Raw genomic sequence first — 24,337 nt, 5'->3', positions numbered from 1 at the left:
TAGAAATTATTTTTTTATCAAGAATTAAAATAGAAATTATAAATCATTATGTGTAACTTACATGTAATAGAAAAATAGAAGATAATACTCCTTCCATTTTAAAATGAGTGTCGTTTTAGCAAATTAAGTTTGTTTTAAAATAAATATTATTTTTATTTTTTAATATAGAAATAATTATTATTTTTTTAATTGTATCCTTTAATTATTACATTGTATACTATTTTTAATATATTTATATAATTAATTTGATAAAAATATAATATTTTATAAAAATATTATTATATTTTTTAATATATTTATAAGATTAATTTAATAAATATGCAAGACAACATTATTATATTTTTTAATCTAGATGTGAAAATCTTAAACCATAGTATTTTTTTTAAAGTAATATATTTTTCTCGAAAAACAGAACCCTCCCATGTTTTTTTGTCCTTTGTCTCGTCAGCTTTATGATTAGGGTCTTGTTCCATTAAACTCATCAGAGAAGGATAAGAAGGGAGATCAAGTCAATTTTGCGAGACAGCAGCCATGAAAGAAGATCAAGAGGTTCTTTCTTTTCAACTCTATTATTTATCATCAAACCCCCAAATCCCAATACTCCAACTTGTGTTTTTTTCCTTCATCGATTGCTTGGAATATGTCTTGTCTCTTAACATATTTGGATTCGTTCATTCTTGATTTTATATAGAAACAATCCAACTCTATTTCTGTTTATTAATACTCAATCATCATCAATCAATTTCACTTCACTATTTGGGAAATATCATTCAGATTTCATGTTCTTTTTTGCATTCACTAGAAAACCATAAATCATCTCAAAAGTTGTAGATTACAACCTATCATGAGCCCAGTGTTGTCCATGGCGCCATTATAGCGGATTATGGCTGAAAAACCCGCAATATTAGCCGATATTTACCATTGCAGTGAACCCAAAAACTGCCCTGTATAGATATGACTGTTATTTGATAACACTGTCTTCCTCTTTGGTGCTCCTATTGTTTTGACTAATTTTCTCGGGATATATAGATATATGTAGGCAACAGTAAATTTGCGAAGCCAATAGCTAAGGATATTGCTAGCTCCTGATCAGTGTTGTCAAATTGCGGCCATGACATATTGCCATGGGAAAGCTGTGGTGTTGCGGATTTTGCATTGCGGATTTTTCTAAACAAGCCCGCAAATCCTTGTCTTGAGTATTTTCTACCTGACCACTAAACAAACCCATAAGAATTAAAACTTTGATCAAATAATAATCCTCATTAAATACAACTAGATCTGATTACGTGGTTATAAAATCAAAACACGCCGCAACCTTTTCCATTCTCCATTTGCTGTCCTCCATGCTTTCGCCATCCGCCATAGACAACACTGCCCTGATTTGATTTTGGATTTTTATTGAGTCTATTGGTGTTTGTTTTCCATGCAATATAAGTTGGGAAATCCAGGTATTTGTTATGTAAAAAGTGGCAGTTTAAAAACTTAGGCTTTGTTTGAGCATATGGCTAAAACAATTTTTTTTTGAGCATGAGGAACAGCTCCAAAGAAATTCAAAGTTACAATGGTTTTGTTGAGAGAACAATTTTTTGTTTCCTTCAATAAATTCAGTGCTATTGATTACTTGATTTGGGGTTGTTTATATTCTCTCCTGATATTAATGTGAAAGAACTGAAATTGGTTTCAGCTAGATTTCAAAAAGGAAGCTGCTGCGGACACTTTGGACAATTATTCAAAATTTGTGATAGCGAGGGTTGGAAGTAGGACTCGACCGTGTGATTTGAGGTTACATTTAATGAAGGTGTGAAACAAAGTTGTGTTATTTTCTCATGAAGCTTTTGTTCATGCTCTGTAATTTGTGGTGGTTATTATAAACATTTTCAGGAGATATCAGGTATGCCTAGTTGTCTGAATAGGGAAACAGCACATGCGGCAGCATCTCCTGAGAGAATGGGCGAGTCATCCAGCTCGGGAACAGCAAGACTGGATAAAGCAGAGAGTTTTCGGGCAGTGTAGTTCATATTTGACTGTGTCTCATATTGGTATAAATTATAATAGCATTGTTCTTTTCATTTCAAGTTTGATGTATGGCTTATCAAGTATTATTATGGCATTGTTTGATAAAACTAGTCTACTTTACTTAAAACGATAAGGCTTCACTGTTGTTGAAATTTGACGTAGGATTAGATTACTGTGTGTGCTTCGCCGTTGGTTCAAACCAGATGCCAATGCGTGCGTAGTAAAATTGTGTTAGCTTTGTCCTATTTTAAGGAGTTTTTTATTAAAAATCAAGTTCGACTTTTATTTTATCTAGATTTGATTTTATGAGTTTTAACTCGAAATTGATACTTAAATGTGTAAAATCAGGCGATTTTACCAATTTTGGATGATTAATTCAATTTGAACTTTATTATTTTGTTCTTTTTTTAGTTCCTTGGAAGATTCTGTGTTTCACATGATAAATTATGTGCACTCTCTATCAAGGGACCTTAAGACCTAATCATACAAGTGATTTTTTTTTTTTGAAATAAATCATAAAAGTGATTTTGGTTATGCGGTAGTGATAATTGATAATTGTTTATGATTGAATTGATTCGTATAGTTTTGATTTTAATTAAATGTGAGTTATATTTGGATATCTTTGCCATAAGAGTGATTTGTATAAAAGATACACTATTTAATCATTTTAATAATAGGAGTTTTGATAGTATTTTGTTTTGCAAAAATAAATCATTTTAAATTTTCGTCTTTGGTTCATTTGTATAAAAGATAGGGTTTGGATAGTGTTTGGTTTTGCAAAAAATAAATCATTTTAAATCATCCTTTCAAAGATTAATTTTTTAAAATAATTTAAAGGAAAAATTCAAATGAATTTATCTGTAAACTTAAAATATTCTTAAAAAATAATTATATACGTAAAAATATAAAGGCATCAGGACAAAATTGAGAGATAGAAACTAACATCTGCCGCCTCATAATTTCAATTAAAAAAACAAGTAAATTTAAAAAATTTAAAATACCAACACCTAAATACAAGTATGTTTTTATGCAAGAATTTTTCAAATTAAAATTGTTTTCTTCCTTAAGTTGACTTCTCTTTGTCAACAATAAGTACTATTATCCCTCCTTCCCTTTAAAAATCAAACAAAACACACATTGTTATATACCTTTAGGTGAAAATATTAAGAAATAAAGAATTAATTTAAACTTTTAAAAATTAATGGATCAAATCGAAATTAAAAAATAAAATAAGAAACTTAATTGATTATTCAAGAAAAAAACAAATCAAGCTTATAAAATTGAAGATAACAAAATGATATTTTAAAAAATAAACATAAGTAAGAGACAAAAATGTATTTTAGTGCATTTTATTTTAGAGGAATCATTTGGTCGAAAATTTTAAAGAAAGCCCATTATCTAGAAATGTTAACGAAAAGCCCATTATCGACAAATTTGGTAATATAATAAACCCAATATTCATACCAATTATGTTTCCAACGGCTACTTATTTCTAACGGCTACTTTGTGTAAATTTAAAAACGTGAAACCTTGTTTCAAATCTCACTTTTCTTTCTCGTGATTCTATCGCTTTCTCCATTCTCCACAACACTGTCCATTTTTTGTTCCCGCAGGAACATAATCTATTCTTTCCAACAACACAACTTGTAATTTTTTCTACAATGTTGCAAGAGATGTGGAATGCTCCTCCGGGTTTCAGACCATCCAAATCTGCCCCTTCTTCACCTGCGAAACCTCTCGGTGTTTCTAGAACCCGTTCGGAATCATTTCACATCACTCATAAGGTTCCTGTTGGGGATTCTCCTTATGTCAGAGCAAAAAACGTTCAGGTGAGGCTTTTGTTTGTTTTTCTAATGTGAAACTTTGTTCTTCAGATTTGTAATGTTTCAACTAAATGGGTATTTTTATTGGATGTTTAGTTGGTGGATAAGGATCCGGAGAGAGCGATTCCGTTGTTTTGGTCGGCGATAAATGCGGGAGATAGAGTGGATAGTGCTTTGAAAGATATGGCTATTGTTATGAAGCAACAGAATAGGGCTGAAGAAGCCATTGAAGCTATTAAATCACTTAGAATTAGATGCTCAGATCAAGCACAAGAGTCGCTTGATAATATCCTTTTGGATCTTTACAAGGTATCATTATATACCAATTTTTGTTATTATTTCAGATTTAAATACAATTTTGGCCTCTGATTAAATTAATTTTTTCTGTTAATGAACATAGAGATGTGGTAGACTTGATGACCAAATTGCCCTATTGAGGCACAAGCTGTATTTAATCCAACAAGGGTTGGCTTTCAACGGCAAACGCACAAAGACGGCGAGATCTCAAGGGAAGAAGTTTCAAGTCTCAGTGGAACAAGAAGCCACTAGATTATTGGTAAGCACAGTTTATTCATCATATTTCAACTTTAGTTGTGTGTGACAGTTTCAGTGCTTCATTTGGTTCAATTTTAATCTTTATTTTTACTTCCATAGTATGGAACTTGATATTTGAATTTTGTTGGTAAATGAAGGGAAACTTGGGATGGGCACTGATGCAACAAAACAACTACATTGAAGCAGAAGAAGCCTATCGCCGTGCGCTTACGCTAGCTCCGGACAACAACAAGATGTGCAATTTAGGCATATGTTTGATGAAACAAGGGAGAATTTCTGAAGCTAAAGAGACTCTCCATAGAGTGAAACCTGCAGTTACAGATGGTCCAAGAGGTTCAGATTCTCATCTGAAAGCCTATGAAAGAGCACAACAAATGCTCAAAGATCTCGAATCCGAAATGATGAACAAAGGAGGAGTTGATAGGGTTGAACAAAGTAGGCTGTTTGAAGCTTTCCTTGGTTCTTCATCAATTTGGCAACCTCAGCCTTGTAAGGATCACATATCCACAAGTTTGCCGCCAATCCGAACGACAACAGCAGCAAAAATAGTTCAAGATGAATTTGGTGATGAAAACATCAACTCCAACATAGTGAAAAGCCAGACATCAAAGTTTGGTCCTTTGGTGAACAACAACAATTCACTTAATGTTGCAGCGGCACCATTTTATGCAGCACCAAAAACCTCTTTGAAGGAGTCAAATGAGAATTTGAATTTGTCGGAGACACTTAAGAGAACAAGATCTGGAAATGCTGCAGGATCAATGAGAGTGGTTAATGGTGCAGAATTAGGTGTGCCTGTGCCTGGGAGCAAAGCAAGAAGGCTTTCATTTGAGAAGAATAAGTTGTGTGATTTGTTACCTGATACTAAGGATTTTGAAGATGCTATTCTGTCTTCTATTTTGGGGGCTTCAAGTGAGTCCAATGGGATTTTGACTAAAAAATCTGACAAGAGGAGGCTTAAGGTTTTTGAAGATATTACATTATCTTTGAGTCCAAAGGCTTGAGTAATACTAGTTTTTAGTTTTTGAATAACATTATAGTGTAAGATTGGAGATGAACTTGGTCTCCATTTTTAACTTCATTCCATGTATTACTTCATTACAGCAGTATTTTGGAGTCTTCCTTCACTCAATTAATTGTTTTGATGTAGTTATTTGTTTGTCTTGTAAAAGAGGCACATTAACTTGAATAAATAATATGATTAGTTCTTTGAAACTAATTCCTTTATGTTGAAAAAGGTTTGTCCTCAAGAGCCTAGTTTTCTATTATTGTAGAGGAGTTCTTAAAGCTAATTTTCTCAATGTTATTTAGAGTTATTTGCATCAAATTAATAGTGATTTACAATAGATGGGGTCAAGATGAAGTTAAAATAATGAAGTTCTCATATTCAAAATCTGGATGGATCACAATATTGCAAAAAAAAGAGCTCAAACTTGAGGTTAGAGACTTCTTTAAAAAGGTGATGAAGAATCGTAAAAGAGAGTAGTATTCAAGAGGGTTAAGAGAAGGAGATGAAAACTCTAAATAATTTCATGGTTGCATTAACAAATAACTAAATTTGTATGTATATAAGAGATGTAAATGGAAGGTTAAACTCTAAAATCTTTTTTTACTATGATGGTTGAAGGTGCAAAATCCTAAGAAAAATAACCAATAAGGATCTCAATTATATGCAAAGTTATCCCTAGTCTTGGCCAATGAAATTTGTATGTTTGATGTAAATGGAAGATTATTGATTGAAGTAGATGAGATTAAAAAAGAATTTGGTGACCATATTAAAAGTCTTTTAGAGGCCAAATGTACAATATCTATTTTGACTACCATCAATTTCAAAAAAGTGAACAAAGCGGATAGATATTTTTTAGTCCAAGAATTTGTATAAGTCAAAGTTCATAGAGTGATCTAGGAATGCGGAAGTTCTAAAAGGCCAAGTCCATATGGTGTTGATTTTGAATTTATAAAATATTTTTAGGAGGGTTATTATGAATTTCTTACTAACATCAATTTTAAAAAAGTGAACAAAGCGGATAGATATCTTTTAGTCCAAGAATTTGTATAAGTCAAAGTTCATAGAGTGATCTAGGAATGCGGCAGCTCTAAAAGGCCAAGTCCATATGGTGTTAATTTTGGATTTATAAAATATTTTTAGGAGGGTTATTCTGAATTTCATACTAAAAATCAGATCCCGAAAGGTGCAAATTATTATTTTTTGTTCTCATTCCTAAGATAAATAACCCATCAAGGATCTCTGATTATAGATTATTGATTGAAGTAGATGAGATTAAAAAAGAATTTGGTGACCATATTAAAAGTCTTTTAGAGGCCAAATGTACAATATCTATTTTGACTACCATCAATTTCAAAAAAGTGAACAAAGCGGATAGATATTTTTTAGTCCAAGAATTTGTATAAGTCAAAGTTCATAGAGTGATCTAGGAATGCGGAAGTTCTAAAAGGCCAAGTCCATATGGTGTTAATTTTGAATTTATAAAATATTTTTAGGAGGGTTATTATGAATTTCTTACTAACATCAATTTTAAAAAAGTGAACAAAGCGGATAGATATCTTTTAGTCCAAGAATTTGTATAAGTCAAAGTTCATAGAGTGATCTAGGAATGCGGCAGCTCTAAAAGGCCAAGTCCATATGGTGTTAATTTTGGATTTATAAAATATTTTTAGGAGGGTTATTCTGAATTTCATACTAAAAATCAGATCCCGAAAGGTGCAAATTATTATTTTTTGTTCTCATTCCTAAGATAAATAACCCATCAAGGATCTCTGATTATAGATTATAGGCATATATCTTTGCTTGGATGCATTGACAAAGTTATATCTAAGATATTTGCCAATAGATTGACGCAACCAACTTTAATTGCAGGCCGACAAATCTTAGATGGGGTTTAGTGACAAATGAAATTTTTGACGAGACTACAAAAAAGAAGAAAGAAGGGATTTTCTTCAAAGTGGATTTCGAATAAGTGTGTGATTCAGTTAACTAGAACTTTCTAATTTTCGTGATGGAAAAATGGATTTTCACGAGAAGTGGAGAAATTTGAATTCATGATGCTTAACCTCAACATCAGTTTCAGCGTTAGTTAATGGAAGTCCTACTAAGAAGTTTAAGATGGATCGAGGGTTGAGACAAATAGATTCTCTTTCTCCTTTTTTTTAGTTGTGGCATAAGGATTTAACTTATTGATAAAGAAAGTTGTTGCTTCGGAAGTTTCTGGGATACATATTTGACGTTGGGGAATATTGATTTTCTCACCTTCAATATGCAGAAGACATAATGATTATAAGTGAGAAAATTGGATTTCAAATAAGCATACGATTTAGTTAACTGGAACTTTCTAATTTTCGTGATGGAAAAATGGATTTTCACGAGAAATGAAGAAATTAAATTTTCTAATGCTTTAACATCAACATCAATTTAAGTGTTAGTTAATGGAAGTCTTACTAAGAAGTTTAAGATGGATCGAGGGTTGAGACAAGGAGATTCTCTTTCTCCTTTTTTTGTTTTTAACTATAGCAGAAGGATTTAACTTATTAATAAAGAAAGTTGTTGCTTCAGAAGTTTTTGGGATATAGATTCGATGTTGGGGAGTATTACTTTTCTCACCTTCAATATGCAAAAGACATCATGATTATAAGTGAGTAAAGGTGGACCAATGTTCGGTAGATAAAGTCAATTTTCCTTCTTTTCAAAGCAATGTTCGGATTGAAAGTAAATGTCCAAAAGAGCCAGGTTTTTCGAATCAATGTCCTTCAATACTGGATTGTAAAGGCAACATTTTTTTCTAAATTTAAAAATTAGGTATTTTGCCTCTAAATATCTTGGTTTCCCAATTGGGACAAAGTCAAATCGAAAAAATACTTGAAATTAGGTGATTAAAACATTGAAGTCGTGATTGCATAAATGAAAGAAATATTACGTGTAGAATGAAAGAGGCTTATTGGGCCGATATTAGAAAAACCAAGTCCTACATATCGGTAATTTGGATCATCCACCGTTTATATTCACGTGTCAAGCCCAATAGTGTTGGACGTGGGAGGGTGTTTTGGGAAAAATCCAAGTCACACATTGGTTAAAAATAAAACTCACAAAGGGTTTATATAGAGTGATATCTCTCACCTTATAAGCCAGTTTTGTAAGGATGGGTTAGGTCAAACTCTAATTCTATCATGGTATCACGAGCATATCGATTTGGACCACTATAATATCATGTGGTAGAATGAAGGAGACCTATTGGACAGGAAATGAATGAATCAATTGAATGAATGTTGATCTAATTACATTATGAAAGCCACGTGATATATGTGATATCAGCCTAAAAGCAATTGGGCTGAAACTAACAAATTCTCTAAAGCCAAATATCAGCCTAACAGAATAACAAAGTCATAAAGTCTAATAACGGCCTAACAGTTAACTTTGTAATAAGAACAAACATTAACTTTGTAATAAGAACAAACATTTATCCATTGGAGACCGAGTTATAATCTTAAAATAAATTCTATATGTGATTTTGATTTACTTCCTCTCATTTTTCAAGACTCTGACATACATCGTTTCTAAATTTGAATCTATCTTTAAAAAGAATTTATGGGGGTTTGCGAGGAAGCAACAAAAAATAGTTGGTTTAAATGAGAAAAGATGTGTAGGCCAGTTGAAGAAGAGGGTTGAGGATTAGAAACTTGAGGATTTTCAATAGCGCATTATTAAGAAAGTGGGGTAGAAAGTTAAATTTAAAAGAAATGGGTATATGATATTACGTATTGGTTAAAAGTTATGTGTTAACTGATGAGGTTCTGAGTCCGGGGATTGGTGGAGCCTCAAGTTGGTGGAATGCTATCTATCAATTAAAGTTAGATGCTAGGAAAAAATCAAATGAGTATTCGGTGAAAGAGATGTACATGAGGTTATTGTTAGACAACTAACCATGTTCTAGTCATAATTGGTTAAAGGTTTGGTATAAGGCGATACCTCAAAAGTATTGTGTTTGGTTTGAAGAATGCTCCATAATAGAATTCCAACAAAAGATAATTTAGTTAGAACATAAATTATAACACGAGATCAAGTAGGGTGTGAAGGACAGGAGTCGGTCTCACTTTTCTTAAGTGTTCAATTGTTGCCTAAATATTAGCATTTTGCAAGGCTTTAAAACTGTGAAGTGGTTGGTGATGATGAAATCACATCAGATGGAGATTTGGTTCATTTTGCTTTACTTACAGATGCTGAATCAATCAACTATAGCGAGGATTTAAAGAATAAATAATGGAAGTTAGCTATGGTCGAAGAGTTGCAAGCGATCGAAAGAAATAATACATGGGATGGGAGCTAATCAAATTGTCAGCACACACAAAAGTTATCAAAGTAAAGTGGATGTTCAAACTGAAGCATAATCCCGATGGGTCGATTGCAAGACACAAGGCAAGATTAGTAGCTCGAGGATTTCTTCAAAGAGGAAGACTCGACTACTCTGAAGTATATGAACTAGTGGCAAGATTAAAGTTTGTTTGATTAGTTGTAGCATTGACATATAAGCAAGGTTGGCCGATATTCCACTTAGATGTGAAATGAACATTTTTGAATAGTCCTCTAGATGAAGAGGTATATGTCACACAATATCCTAGGTTTGTGATACAGGAGGAAGAAAGGAAAGTATACATATTGCACAAAGTATTATATGGCCTCAAGCATGAACTTAGGGCATGGAAGAAGAAGATAAACTCATACTTGGTTGAATTGGGATTCGTCAAATGGATATCTAAGTATGGTGTCTATGTTTAGGTTGTGACACAAGATATAAGAATCATTTGCTTATATGTCGATGACTTATTAGTAACTGGAAATAGCTTGGAGAATTTATCAAAGTTCAAAGAGTTGATGAAGAAGGAATTTGAAATGTCGAATCTGGGAAAGTTGTCGTACTCCTAGGCATGGAATTTCAAATGTATAAGCAACGCATCTTGCTACATCAAAGAAAGTATGTCAAAGAGATACTCAAGAGATTCGAAATGGAAGACTCGGATCCTGCATCCTCACCTGTCGAACCGAATTTGAAGCTGGAGAGGAAGACAAAGTTGATGTCACTATGTCCAAACAAATTTTCAGATCTCTGAGGTATGTGTGCAACAATCGACTTGATATAGGTTTCTTAGTCATATTAGTGAGCAGATACGTGAGTGAACCAAGTGTGTCACACATGAAGGCTGCAAGAAGAATCCTGAGATAATTAAAAGGATCGACAAACTATGGAATTCTATTTCCACGAGATTCTAAAAGCAAAGAAGTTGAGATTACTTACTATTCAGATGCTTATTGGTGTGGAGACAAGCAAGCACGAAGAAGCACAACTGATTATTTCTTTCAATTTTTTGGTGCTTCAATCTTATGGTGCTCGAAGCAACTAGTGGTGTCATTATCATCATGTGAGACTGCATATATAGCAAGATCCTATGATGTGTGTCAAGCAATTTGGATCGGATTTATGCTGGAAGAGATGGAAGTCGAAGTGAAGAAACCTCTGATGTTGCAGATCGACAACAAGTCAGGTATTAATCTTGCAAAGAATTCAGTTCTGCATGGGAGAAGTAAGCACATCAAAGTTAGGTTTCATTCTTAAGGGAAAAGGGAAACTAGCGTGAACTTGAAGTAAGGCGTTGTTCGATTGAAGCACAGTTGGCTGACACTTTCACCAAAGGATTGAAGATCGACAAATTCCTAGATTTGAGAAAGAAGTTAGGAATAGTTCAGATCGATTATGATTAACTAGTGCTCAGTAACTTGGATTATAAGGGGACATGTTGAGAGTATAATCCAAGTTGTGTAACCCAAGCTCAATCCAAAGTTAGTTAGGGTTAGGGTTTGTTACTTAGTAGTTAAATCAATTAGTTGTATATAAATAGATACTTTGTAATTCAGTTTTTCATAACATTCAATAATAGTAATCTTTGTTTCTTTATTTTCTCTCCTCACTAAAAATGTCTCACGCACTAACATTTGTTTTATAAAACACAGATTGATTTTATCGACTAGTGTATCATACTTGGCATGGTGCAGATGTAAAAGCTAGTTAGTTATATTTTTGGGCTTTAGTTGTGGTCTATATTAGGATCATGAGTGGCGTGAAGATGATATATTGAAGGTTTTTTTATGGCTGTTTTGAATTGGAGCGATGTTTCTATTTTTAGCTTTTTGGTGTCGATTTATTTTAGTGCAATTTTGCTACGTCAGTATGATGTTACTTTTTCTGATATTTGGTTGTAAACTGTCTTCTAGGCATTCCATACGTCTTTAATTCATTTTATATATATATATATATATATATATATATATATATATATATATATATATATATATATATATATATATATATATATATAATATATATATATATATATATATATATATATATATATATATATATATATATATATATTTCTTTTTGGCCTTTCAAAAGTTAGAGTGATTTACAAGTGCGAACCAAAGTCGGTCTAAAAACCAAGAATATTATTAGCTAACTGGTTAAGTTGGAACCTCATATCTTCAATATCACAAGTTTTTGATACTTGGTTTAGCAAGATATATTTTACTTTTCTATATCTTATGTTACTTTTCTTTTTAAGGTCACACAATAAAATGCATTTTAAACCTCTAAACAAGTGGGTCGGCCTTACCGCAAACTAATAGTGAATTTAGCCCTCTATTTGATGTATTTTAAAAACCAGACAAATTGAATTACAAAACAAAATAGTGGTATAAGATTCTCGGGAAACAAAACAAAGTTAGTTCCGACACATTTCTAGATATTTGATGAGATTCTCCAGTAACAAAGTTGGTATTTACAGCAACACATCTCATTGAGCACTTGTGTCCCAAACCCATAATTCCATCAAGATCTCAGAACACCAACTACAATTTGACTTCTAATCAAGCATGCATCAGAGAAACTCCTATATTCACACAAAAACATGCCATTCCCTAAGAAACACTACAGCCTTAATCAACACTGAAGATAAAAAGAGCAAATAACTGTCTATAACAGAAATTACAAAACACTAAAGGAAGGTCTGCTAACTGAAGAGGTTGTACAATACATGTTACTGACTACCAGTCTTCTATGTCATCATCGGAAATCTCCATTGCTTCACCATCTAAACTCATTTTGTCAGTATCGAAATCTTCCATATCCATGTTCTGCACTGATTCCTGATCTAGTTCATTATATCCACTGCCAACCCTATCTCCAAGCAATTTAAACATAGGTATGTATTCTGTGGCCATAACTGACATATGATAAGAACTCAGCTGATTACAAGCAGGGATTCTCTGTCTAAACATCTCACTCTACAATAAAATATCACATTTAGAAGTCAAATGTTAAGAGTAACGAGAAACATACGCAATTTACAAGGTAATCGGTACTACCGCCGTTTCAAAATGAATGTCGTTTTAGCAAAAAAATTATTTCAAAATGAGTGTCATTCTCACTTTTCAATGTGGAAATGATTGTTATTTTTCCAATTGTGTCTTTTAATTATTACTCTGCACACTACTTCCAACATATTTATAAGATTAATTTAGTAAAAGTGTAATGTCTTGTGATAATATTATTATACTCTATAATCTGTGTGCAAAAACCTTAACGACAGTCATTTCTAAACGGATGGAGTAATTATGAAACCAATTTACATTTGCCTACAAAATCCTTAGTTGCATAATCATAGCCAAGCTAGAAAATGAGATACTTTATTTTTCTAATGATAAGGCTACCCTGCATTGTAGACAGAAAAAGCATTGTAGACAGAAAAGAGCATTAATAAAGGAAACCTATAAAATATTTTCATTAATGCTCTCTAGTCCTTTTCTCTCTCCAAAGTTTAACTCAAATGTATCATTTCAAATTACCTACATGAAATAGAAATTGCAACATCGCAGGATAATAAAACATTACAGGAAGAGCCATAATGAGTTTTTACCTTGTGGTATGATGATTCTTTCTGAACCTGCCAGAGTTTTGGTCGTCGAATTGCATGCCACCTGTAAAAGCGAACTGATAAAAATATTACAGAGAAATATAAAGTTTTGCTTTGCAGAGAAGACTGCACGCATATAAGTGATTACCTGGAAGAAATTGGCTGAGAATTTCCAAACAGCACCCCACGAACAGCAATTGACGCAGCAGCTGACTGTAAAATACTCTCTGCCTCATTATAACTAGATAGCATACCCCGAAGCTTAGCAAGAAGAATGTCAGCATCACCTAGATATGAAGACAAAATCCATGCATCCTCTACTGCCTCATCATTCAAAAAATCTAAAACTGCAAGATATTAACAAGAATTAGAAAATCACTATATTGGATTTAGTAAAATTTTAAAAAGAGAAAAAAATATCTTCACTATAATAAATTTTTCACAAAGAAAACTAACAGCAGGATGAAAGGAAATACCATTTTCGTGCAGAAAATCAGCAACTGGACCAGGTTGCACATGGCTTTGACAAAGAATCTTCTCTGGGACATCCATTTTTAAAGGTAATCTTGAAAATCTTTCTTGTATGAGAAAGCTGTTTTGGTCTACTGTGTAAGAGAATGAACTATAATTAAAATGGTGCAGGATAAAATTATCTTTATACTCAACTTAAACTTATTTCCATTGCTGTTTCCCCCCCCCCCCCCCCCCCCCCCCCCCCCCCCCCCCCCACATAGCAAGACAATATCTGAATTTTAAATTTGTATAAATCATTTACAAACCAGTACCATATTCTGCTGCAACTTCAGTCTCCCTCTTATTATGCAAAAACTTCCCTAAGGCGTGAAATAAAGACAGTGTCTCATCTCTGCCAAAGTACAAGGAAGATCCATCATCTAATTCAATGGGTTTATTTCTTTCCTCTTTTAATGCATGAGGAGTGCGAGTTGATAGAGACAAAGAATGCACTTGATATGGGTTCACACAGAAAAACTGTAGAGAAGTAATTGCATGTCTGATGTCACCTCCACTTGCTTTTGCTATTAGATCAACATGGTCAGCAGTCACATCACACTGCTCAATTTGACATATTCTAGAAAGTACCTTCTTAATAGAATTGACTGTAATTGGATTGAATGCAACCTGAAAGTTTCACCAATTAAATTTAGGCATAAGTATTCTATTATAACATGAAATCGAGAACCAGAAGAATTCTTCAAGGTAGTAGTAACCTTACAAGCCCCAGAACGTTCTAGAGATGTTTTAAGTTCTTCAACGGATCGTGCATTATAATCAGCTGAATCAGCATTGCCATAATCTGTCACCAATATGGCTGTGGGTATTTGAGTTGTGTGCACCAAAAGGTGCAAGCAATCTTTAAGTCTTCCTAAAGCAGCTTTACTATGCATCATGGGAAGATCGTCTATTAAAAATATGATGGAAGGCTTTGACTCCCCGGTAAAGGAATTTGGTATTAATCCATATTTCCGTATTCTCTCAACAAAACTAACAAATTCATCCAACTTGGAAGTGTATTTTGTCGCTGTCAATCAATCAAAAATATATAAGAAATAAACAGTCACGACTAACAACAAGGAAGTTACAAACTTCGACTATTCAGAGTTTTTCCTAAAAAAATTATTTTATGCATTTTCTCATTTGGACCGTAAACACAATGGACGTAGTCATTGACTCATATGGACAATAAATCCTCAAGGACTCTCATCATTTAACAGTAAAAACAGATTATTCAATAGGAGGGCCTAATGGGACTGAGAGTGAAGCTTGTCATAACTATTTCATCAAGAGCATACAGGCATGGCTCACCTGTTCCAGAGTTATAAAGATGCTCTTGCCAAATTACAGGTGTAGGTGTGTTCCATCCACATACCATCGCACCCAAATGAGAAGCAATTACATTAATAGCAGCCTATGGAATCAAAAGAAGAAATTCTTCAATGTCAATCAATGGGTATTCCTAACAAAGTAAAGTGTGTTAAGATGTGGTTCTTCGTGACGATGTTATATTATAACTAAAAAGCCTTTTAAACATTTTTTTAGATAAAGCAGAGTCTACAAAAGTGAAAAGTAGAAATTCTAGGATGACTGAATTAAAATCTTTGTGAAAGAAACTAAGAGTAAAAATACAGAAGCATCTACAAACGGACATAAAAGGAAAATTACTGACACCAAGCCACTTGATCTTGAAGGTACCGATCATTATCATTTCTAAATGGTGTTAAGAGTTTAGAAGATAATGGAAGAGCAACATACAGATTTTCCAACTCCTGCCTGCCCACTGACAACAAGAACGTTATTTCTGTAGACACCCTGTAAACAAAGGAAAGAAAAAATAAGCTCATATTACAGACACGCACACGCACACAAAGTGCAGGGAAAAACTTACATTCACTTGTATCAGTATAACCTTGAACGGAGAGAAAATTTTCTCTAGAAATTTCAACTCCATAACTAAGTAAATACTTGGGAGTTGGGAGAATTAGTAAACCAACAACTAATAAATGACGATGTTCTCTTCTTTCAGCGACATGAAAAATTATCCTGTCTTGTCTACTTTGTTGTAAACAGATGTTTATTTCTTATAATAGTTGTAATAATGTTTATACAATGATAGTGCATGGGGGAAGCTAATTATGGAAAAATTAAGAATCTATTACCTAAAAATCAAAATCATTTTTATATAATAACATATTATTAAAGATAATTAACAAAATCTTCCACAACGACATTGGAAATCAAAGAATCAAACATTCTTAAATATTGATAATTCGACCATGATATAGCTTATCCTTAATTTGTCTAAACATTATTTTGCATGTCTATAGATATAGGTGAATAACAATCTCTAGAAGGATATAAATTCTATAATGGGTGAAAACCAATGGAATAATGATAAGACACAAATAAATTGATTAACATTATTATAGTAGTTTTCCTATATTAATTACCTTTGAAGGTTTCATCCTTTCTTCAAACCATGTCTTAACTTCTTCAACCTGAAAATAAAACAAACAGGGAAAAGTGAAAACAGGATAGCATTAATATAACCAGTATCAAGAACTTGAGGAAGAGATATTTGACCTTTTTCTTGTGAACAGAAAGCTCTTCCAGTGAATGAGGCTTGTATTTATCAACCCATAGCTCCTCTGCAGTGTTCTGTTGAGTACCTGGCACATCCATTCAGCACTTATGATTTGTGAGATCAAGGAACAAAGACAAAGATTCAGAGGCATAATGACTGGAGGAAACAGCATAATGTAATCTTTTAAATTTAGTTCAAAAAGTTGCTTAACAACTTAGGCCTGTTTTACAAATCTTAGGGTTTCAACAATCAATATAGTCCATATCTTAGCAAGTAAAAACAAACTGAAAAGGACACGTTGAAATACTACATATTTTATCTTTCCAACATATCCTTCATTCTGAAGCATAAAATGCGGAGACTTCTCTCCAGCTATGATTTTCTATGCGCTTGAATCAAGGGATTGAATGGTAGTGTTGGGTGCAGTGGTGGCTTACAGGAGTAATGGTAATTGGATTTGAGGCTTCTCCAAGCTCTTGGGCTCTTCCATTGCTTATGTGGCAGAGTTATGGAGCGTGTTAGAAGGTTTGGAGTTGGCTCGTTCTCAAGGTGTAATCAAGATAGAGCTTCATGTAGATTCCAAGATGGTGGCTACTTCTTTAAATTGTTGGTCTATCGGTAAGCAAATTTTTGTGTGAATGCTTTGGCAAATGTGAGTTGTGAAGGTGGCTTGCCTTTGATTATTTATGAGCTTTGATGTTAGCTTTGTTCGGCTCAAAATCACATGTTTAAGAGACCTGAGCATATCCATCTCATCACTTTAATGCCACTTAAGAATGAAGTCCAAAAAGACATGAATAAAAAAAACCAAAACAATAAGATGTGTGATGGAAAACTGAGACTAAGAAGTTGGACGGGAAAAAAGGAGGCAAATAAAAAGGCTGTGAAGTGTGAATAAAGAGCACAACACAAAGGTATGAAATGGTTGACATCGCTATGAAATGGCAGGATACCGATACAGTAATAAACATAATCTGAGCTGTGCTATGCATCAACAAAGGGTTTGCCAAACACTATGGCACAATGCCAGATAACTGTGGACAGTGGCCAGATACGAAGGAAGGTGTCGCGATTTATGTTTGAACCAGCATTGATTCACTTATGGTCAAGTTTTTAAAGGTAAACCAAACATATATTTAGTCTGGTCAAGAAAGAGTGAGAATCAAAAAAAGCTTCCAAATGAGGAGAAATCTAAGTAGCACCGACACCGACAGTGACACCGACACCGACAGTGACACCGACACCAACATTTGTGATTACATTCAATTTATTCATTTTTTCAAACTATTACCGGTGTCGGCATGCCAGTGTCGTGTTTGGTGTTTGGTGTTCGTGTTTCATATGGAGAAATTGCAAAAATACCCAAAAGCATTAAGCTCCACCTTGGGCAGAGAAGTCCATGAACCATCAGTCAACGTAGCCACTACTACCCTTAATAATAAATAATCGTTACTAAATATATACTTGATAACGAAGTTTCCAAGTTCATATAAAAGTAAAGATTCATGTTTAACAAAAAGAAAACACAGAAACAGCATACCAGCGAATACCTTTGACCTAGTAAACACTTCATTGAAATCATCATCAAACAAGTTTATCTGCAATCAAACAAAGTCACTAATCATATGATATTCTCCCCTTTTAGTCATTTTTTATTTAAAAAATGCAGATAGAACTAAGGTACCAAACACGTCACGCAAATGGAAGTAACTACCAATCAAAAACAGGAACGATTCAATAAAATGAATAACTATAGTCCATAGATTGATTGATATTATTACCTCATGAAGCTTAGATAGACGAGGCGCAGAGCTGGAAACACGGGCTCTCTTTCTTCCTATGGAGCCCGTTGAACTCGACTTGGGCTTGGGCTTGGGATTTGTACGGGTCGAAGTAGATGAACGAGTTTTGGGAGTATGTTGTTCCTCATCAGATGAGAGAACAATGACGCAGTTACGCTTTGGCATATCGTAGAACCGTTTTCACAACAAGAGTGAAGTTACGGGCGAAGTTGGAGATGATTTTTCGTATTAGGTTAGATTCATGAACACCGTGGATTGTTCGACGAGCTTGGCATGGTCGTGGAAATCACATGGCGGGTTTTGAAGGGCAAAATGAGAAAGTAATTTGTGTTTTTTGGTGGGAATGGGAAATGGCTTAGACGAGAAGCCTTCGGCATGGATGCTGGTGGGTCCCTCTCATTGGGCTTATGTAACTACTCGCTCCATCATCTTCGGCCCAACCCAAAATTCACAATAATGAATCTTAAAAAGTTTAATTTAAATAAAAATTAGTAAGATCCTCGTCCGCACGGATAAATTTATTTAATATCGTATAAAATATATTTAGAAATACGTGTAAATATGAAATGAAAAAAAGAATTTGAAAAAAAAAAAAAAATTCTCATTTGAAAATAAATAATTCATCTATCAATTAGAGACAGAAGTTGGTTAAAATAAAATAGATATTGTTTTGATAATGATATGTGAAATGAAAAATTAGTGGTTTGCACCTTTATTTAGTGATATTCAATTTAATACAATATAAAATATTTTTAGATACACATATCAATTTGTAATATGTAATTTAATTGTAAAATAAATTATGATCGTATAAACTCAATTATATTAAATAATCGTATAAAAATACTCGTGAAATGGAGAAAGAAAAAAATTTGCATCTAAAATAAAGTAAAATATTGTTCTCATAGTGACTTGTGAAATAGAAAATTAGTTGTGTGCACTGTTATTGACTGTTATCCAATTTAATATAGTATAAAATGTATTTAGATACACATGTCAATTTCAAATGAGTTACTTAATTATAAAACGAATAATAATCATATAAATTATAAATATTTTTTATATATAATAATTATATTTTTATTTTAAATAAATTTTGTATTTCAAATATTCAACATTTTTTCGTGTTCTTCTTCATTAAATTAAAAAGAGATTCAGAGTAAGTTATTTATACTTAAAAAAATAGAAAAAAATTGTGAGAGAGAAAATTAAAATGAAAGTGAGGAAGTGTGGGAAAAATAAATGTGGAGAAAATTTGAAATTTGAATTAAGAGGAGAAAATGAAGAGTGAGAAAGTTAAAAATTAAAAGTAGAAAATGGGAAATGAATGAGGTGGCAAAATGAGGTGCTTTCAATTTTTTTTAGCATTCCCTAATTATAAATATGTCATTTTCTAATACAATTTTTGAAAAAAAAATATATTAAAGAATTTGATGATAGTTTATTTTAATTAATAGATAGTTGATGATAATCTTATATTCAAAATTAAAAATCATATATATTATTCATGTATACTGTAACACCCCGAATAAAATAAGAGAATTATTTAAATTAAGTTAATAATATATTTATTAATTTAATTAAATAAATTGAATTATTGGATTATTATTATTATTATTATTTGGAATAATAATTAGTGGAAAATATATAAGTTGGAATAAGAGAAAAGGGTTTTCATTTTTTTGGTAAAGAGTTTTCACGTGAAACAGAGAAGCGGCTGAAAAGTGGAAAGTGGAGAAAGGGCAAAGAGGAAGAGCTAGAGAGCAAAGGTTGAAGAACGGAAAAGCTTGAAGCTTAGAGATTGCCGGATTATCTCAGGTAAGGGGGGTTTATCGTCGTTTAATGGGTATTATAGATTAACATGTCATGGGTAGTGATAAACCGTTGGAGTGACCCTAATTGGGATGTTGAATGCTGAAATATTGTGATGAATAAGTTGTATTAAAGCTGTAATTGAGTCCGTAATTGTGTGAGTCGTGTTCCCCCGAACGTATAGCTTTTTACGGAAATTGAATCGGAGGTCCGGAAGTCCTCCAACGGCGGAAAATGCGGAGAACTCTGCATTCTGCCTTGTGTTAGCGCAGGAACTGCTGTTTTGTCTGCGTTAACCGGTTAACCCAGGGCGTTAACCGGTTAACACTGTTATATTTTGTGGAAATGTGCTGTTTTGCCTGCGTTAACCGGTTAACCCAGGGCGTTAACCGGTTAACACTGTTGCGTTTTGCCAGAAAGTGTGTTTTGTCCTGCGTTAACCGGTTAACCCAGGGCGTTAACCGGTTAACACTGTTGGAAATTTGAAAAATTGATATTTTAATGTTGTGAACCTAATTGGTGATTGGCCTATTATAGTTAATTGTGATGAGTAATTTTGTTGGATTTATGTTATGAAGTGTTGATACAAGTATGTTGCTGAGTTGTTCCGTGTACGGAAAGTTGTTGAAAATACTGAGTTGCAGGCTTGGTGAGCCAAAGTTGATTATAAGTTGATGTTGTTGAAAACATTGTTGTATTGCTATTATTATTATGTTGTCGACAGTTTAAAGTCGTGTATGCCATGTACATTCATATGCATTAAGTCGGAGCTTTGCTCACACCACGTTGGCCTGGATTGGCAAATTTTAAGTTGAAAGTTGAAGGCTTATGCCTTGATGCCCAATAAAATGGCAATGATTTTAAGTTGGGAGTTTTACTCCGAATGGTACCACATGCATGACGAGTCGAGTCTCATTAGAGTTGCATTTTGTTGGCTTGTTGTATGGATATTTAATTTAATTGAGGAGTGGAATTGTGTTGATATTAAGTATGATGTTTGAGTTGATGTGTCGTTACTGGATGTATGTTACGATTAGGGTGATGAGATGCGTGAATTTACTTAGCATTACATGATGATTTATAATGCTTATTATATCGATTGAGGAACTCACCCTTACAACTATTTTTCAGGTAACGAACAAATAAGTTGAGTGGAAGCTAGTGCTTGGAGTCTAGTGTAGTCTACTTAGAGGGTCGTGCTCTGATAGATGTAACATCGGGACGGGATGTTTTAATTGTTTTATTGTTGGTTGTTGAACCTTTTTACCTGTAATATGTTATATGTTTTGAATGGTTAGTTGTTTTCTATCCGCTGCGAATTATGCAAGAAAATATTTATTTTGATTAAATAAAGAGCATGACGGTTATTATGGTGTGAAGTAGTTGTGTGACACCCTTGGTGCATAATTACTCTGATATATATTTGTTGTTTTTATTAAATAATTGGGGTATTTTAGAAGGGTGTTACATTAGTGGTATCAGAGCAGGTCGGTCTGTCCGGCCAGTTGTCGTGTCGTTACTGTCTAACAATTGTGTATTGTTACTAATCTAACTTTAAGTTGTGTTGTATTGATAAGTTGAAATGGCTGGAAGGAATGACGCTGCAATGGCTGCCGCAATGCAAGCGATGGCACAAGTTGTGCAGAACTTGCCAAATGCTGGTGGTGATGCTGGATCACGTAGCTTGGCGACTTTTCAGAGAGAGAATCCGCCGGTGTTTAAAGGGAAGCATGATCCAGATGCAGCCTTGGGATGGTTGAAAGAGATTGAGAGAATCTTCCGTGTTATGGATTGCACTCCAGCTCAGAAGGTTCGGTATGGTACTCACATGCTAGCAGTCGAAGCTGATGACTGGTGGCTAGAGACTCACGAGAGGTTGACCGTGGCAGGTGAAGTCATTACTTGGGATGTATTCCGCAGGGAATTCATGAGGAAGTATTATCCGGAAGATGTCCGTGGTAAGAAGGAAATTGAGTTCCTTGAGCTGAAGCAAGGAAACATGTCTGTCACTGATTATGCTGCGAAATTTGTGGAGCTGTCCAAATTTTATCCTCATTACACTGGTGCTGGTGCTGAATTTTCAAAGTGCATCAAGTTTGAAAATGGACTGCGCTCTGAAATTAAGAAGGTTGTTGGGTATCAGAAGATACGCATTTTTACTGAATTGGTTGATAGCTGCAGGATATTTGAAGAAGACAATAATGCTCATTACAAGATTGTCAGTGATCGCAGGGGCAAGCAACATCAAAACCGTGGAAAGCCGTATGATGCTCCAGTGGGAAGAGGGAAACAAGGAGCTGCTCCGGCTCAGAGGACCAGTAGGGGAGGTGCTCCTGCTGGTATAGTTTGCTTCAAATGTGGTCAGGCTGGTCATAAGAGTAATGTATGCACTGCTGAAGTAAAGAGATGTTTTCGTTGTGGTAAGACTGGTCATGCAATAGCTGATTGCAAGCACAAGGAAATGATCTGTTTTAATTGTGGCGAAGAAGGGCATATTGGAAGTCAGTGTCAGAAGCCAAAGAAATCTCAGACGGGGAAGGTGTTCGCATTGACCGGAACTCAAACCTCCAGTGAGGACAGACTTATTCGAGGTACGTGTTATATTAATGGCTTTCCTCTTGTAGCTATTATTGACACAGGTGCGACTCATTCCTTTATATCTTTGGATTGTGCTGTGAAACTTAAGTTAGAGATATCTGAGATGTTTGGTAGTATGGTAATTGATACTCCTGCGAAGGGTTCAGTGACTACTACTTCGGTTTGTTTAAATTGTCCTTTGAGTATTTTTGGTAGAGACTTTGGGATGGACCTAGTGTGTCTTCCACTAGTGCAGATTGATGTTATTCTGGGTATGAACTGGTTGGTGTTTAACCGAGTTTCTCTCAATTGTTTTGATAAGACGGTGGTCTTTCCTGAGATTGAGGAGGGAAAGAGTTTGTTTCTATCAGCAAGGCAAGTGAATGAGGAAGTAGCTGATGGGGCAGAGTTGTTTATGCTGTTAGCGACTTTGGAGGCTAAAGATAAACTGGTGATTGGCGATCTAGCCGTGGTGTGTGATTTTCCTGATGTGTTTCCGGAAGAGGTGAATGAATTACCGCCAGAGCGCGAAGTGGAGTTCTCGATTGATTTGGTACCTGGTACTTGGCCGATATCGATGGCTCCGTACCGTATGTCTGCTGTTGAGTTAACTGAATTGAAGAGTCAGTTGGAAGATCTGTTGGATAAGAAATTTATTCGTCCGAGTGTGTCACCGTGGGGTGCACCAGTGCTATTGGTTAAGAAGAAAGAAGGTACTATGAGGTTGTGTGTGGACTACAGGCAACTGAATAAAGTGACGATCAAGAATCGGTATCCTTTGCCGAGGATTGATGATTTGATGGATCAGTTGGTTGGTGCAAGTGTGTTCAGCAAAATAGATTTGAGATCTGGGTATCATCAGATCCGTGTGAAAACCGAGGATATTCAGAAGACTGCTTTCAGAACAAGGTATGGACATTATGAGTATTCTGTAATGCCTTTTGGTGTGACTAATGCGCCTGGAGTATTTATGGAGTACATGAATAGGATTTTCCATCCGTACCTAGACAAGTTTGTTGTGGTGTTTATTGATGATATTTTGGTGTATTCGAAATCTGAAGAAGAGCATGCTGAACATTTGAGAGTGGTTTTGGGAGTTCTACGAGAAAAGAAGTTATTTGCTAAATTGTCCAAGTGTGAATTTTGGTTAGGAGAGGTAAGTTTTCTGGGTCATGTGATTTCAAGAGGTGGTGTTGTTGTTGATCCTTCTAAGATAGAAGCGGTATCTAAGTGGGAAGCTCCGAAGTCTGTTGCTGAGATTCGAAGTTTCCTTAGTTTGGCTGGTTATTATAGGAAGTTCATTGAGGGATTTTCTAAGTTGGCGTCACCATTGACGATGTTGACTAGGAAAGGGCAAGCGTTTGTTTGGGACTCAAAATGTGAAGAAGGTTTCTAAGAGTTAAAGAGAAGGTTAACTACTGCTCCTATTCTGATATTACCGAGTTCGTCGGAATCATTTGAAGTTTACTGTGATGCTTCATTGTTGGGTTTGGGTGGCGTGTTGATGCAGAATAAGCAGGTTATAGCTTATGCTTCAAGACAGCTGAGAGTTCATGAGAGGAACTATCCGACGCACGATTTAGAGTTGGCGGCTGTGGTGTTTGTTCTGAAGTTATGGAGGCATTACTTGTACGGGTCAAGATTTGAGGTTTTCAGTGACCATAAAAGTTTAAAGT

At 34.3% G+C, this 24,337-nt stretch overlaps 3 protein-coding genes across 5 annotated transcripts; 2 read left to right on the top strand and 1 right to left on the bottom strand.

The window, feature by feature from the left end:
- The first annotated feature begins 380 nt into the window (after nucleotides 1–380).
- Nucleotides 381–2,306, top strand: LOC127074725 (uncharacterized). Its single transcript, XM_051016068.1, has 3 exons — nucleotides 381–549; nucleotides 1,685–1,798; nucleotides 1,882–2,306. Exons 1-3 carry the CDS (start codon nucleotides 532–534, stop codon nucleotides 2,011–2,013), a joined length of 264 nt encoding a protein of 87 aa, XP_050872025.1. The 5' UTR covers nucleotides 381–531; the 3' UTR covers nucleotides 2,014–2,306.
- Nucleotides 2,307–3,550: 1,244 nt separating this feature from the next.
- LOC127074723 (protein POLLENLESS 3-LIKE 2) lies at nucleotides 3,551–5,621 on the top strand. The gene is made up of 4 exons (XM_051016067.1): nucleotides 3,551–3,845; nucleotides 3,936–4,148; nucleotides 4,240–4,395; nucleotides 4,532–5,621. The coding sequence occupies exons 1-4, from the start codon at nucleotides 3,678–3,680 to the stop codon at nucleotides 5,396–5,398; spliced, it is 1,404 nt and encodes a 467-aa protein (XP_050872024.1). The 5' UTR covers nucleotides 3,551–3,677; the 3' UTR covers nucleotides 5,399–5,621.
- A 6,546-nt stretch (nucleotides 5,622–12,167) lies between these two features.
- Nucleotides 12,168–18,627, bottom strand: LOC127074722 (cell cycle checkpoint protein RAD17). Of its 3 annotated transcripts, none has more exons than XM_051016065.1 (12): nucleotides 18,252–18,627; nucleotides 18,011–18,068; nucleotides 16,470–16,555; nucleotides 16,337–16,384; nucleotides 15,642–15,698; nucleotides 15,195–15,297; nucleotides 14,600–14,910; nucleotides 14,156–14,510; nucleotides 13,847–13,972; nucleotides 13,519–13,717; nucleotides 13,374–13,434; nucleotides 12,168–12,741 (listed from the first exon to the last, which is right to left on the bottom strand). In XM_051016065.1, the coding sequence occupies exons 1-12, from the start codon at nucleotides 18,435–18,437 to the stop codon at nucleotides 12,502–12,504; spliced, it is 1,830 nt and encodes a 609-aa protein (XP_050872022.1). In that variant the 5' UTR covers nucleotides 18,438–18,627; the 3' UTR covers nucleotides 12,168–12,501. The 3 variants fall into 3 exon arrangements, with proteins under 3 accessions (XP_050872022.1, XP_050872021.1, XP_050872023.1); XM_051016064.1 differs by having other exon boundaries at nucleotides 13,847–13,975; nucleotides 18,252–18,626; XM_051016066.1 differs by having other exon boundaries at nucleotides 13,847–13,975; nucleotides 18,021–18,068; nucleotides 18,252–18,393.
- Between the last annotated feature and the right edge of the window lie 5,710 nt (nucleotides 18,628–24,337).

Source organism: Lathyrus oleraceus, chromosome 4 (genome assembly GCF_024323335.1).
Source record: "Lathyrus oleraceus cultivar Zhongwan6 chromosome 4, CAAS_Psat_ZW6_1.0, whole genome shotgun sequence".
NCBI classification, from domain to species: domain Eukaryota; kingdom Viridiplantae; phylum Streptophyta; class Magnoliopsida; order Fabales; family Fabaceae; genus Lathyrus; species Lathyrus oleraceus.
This window is presented reverse-complemented; position numbering and strand designations above follow the sequence as displayed.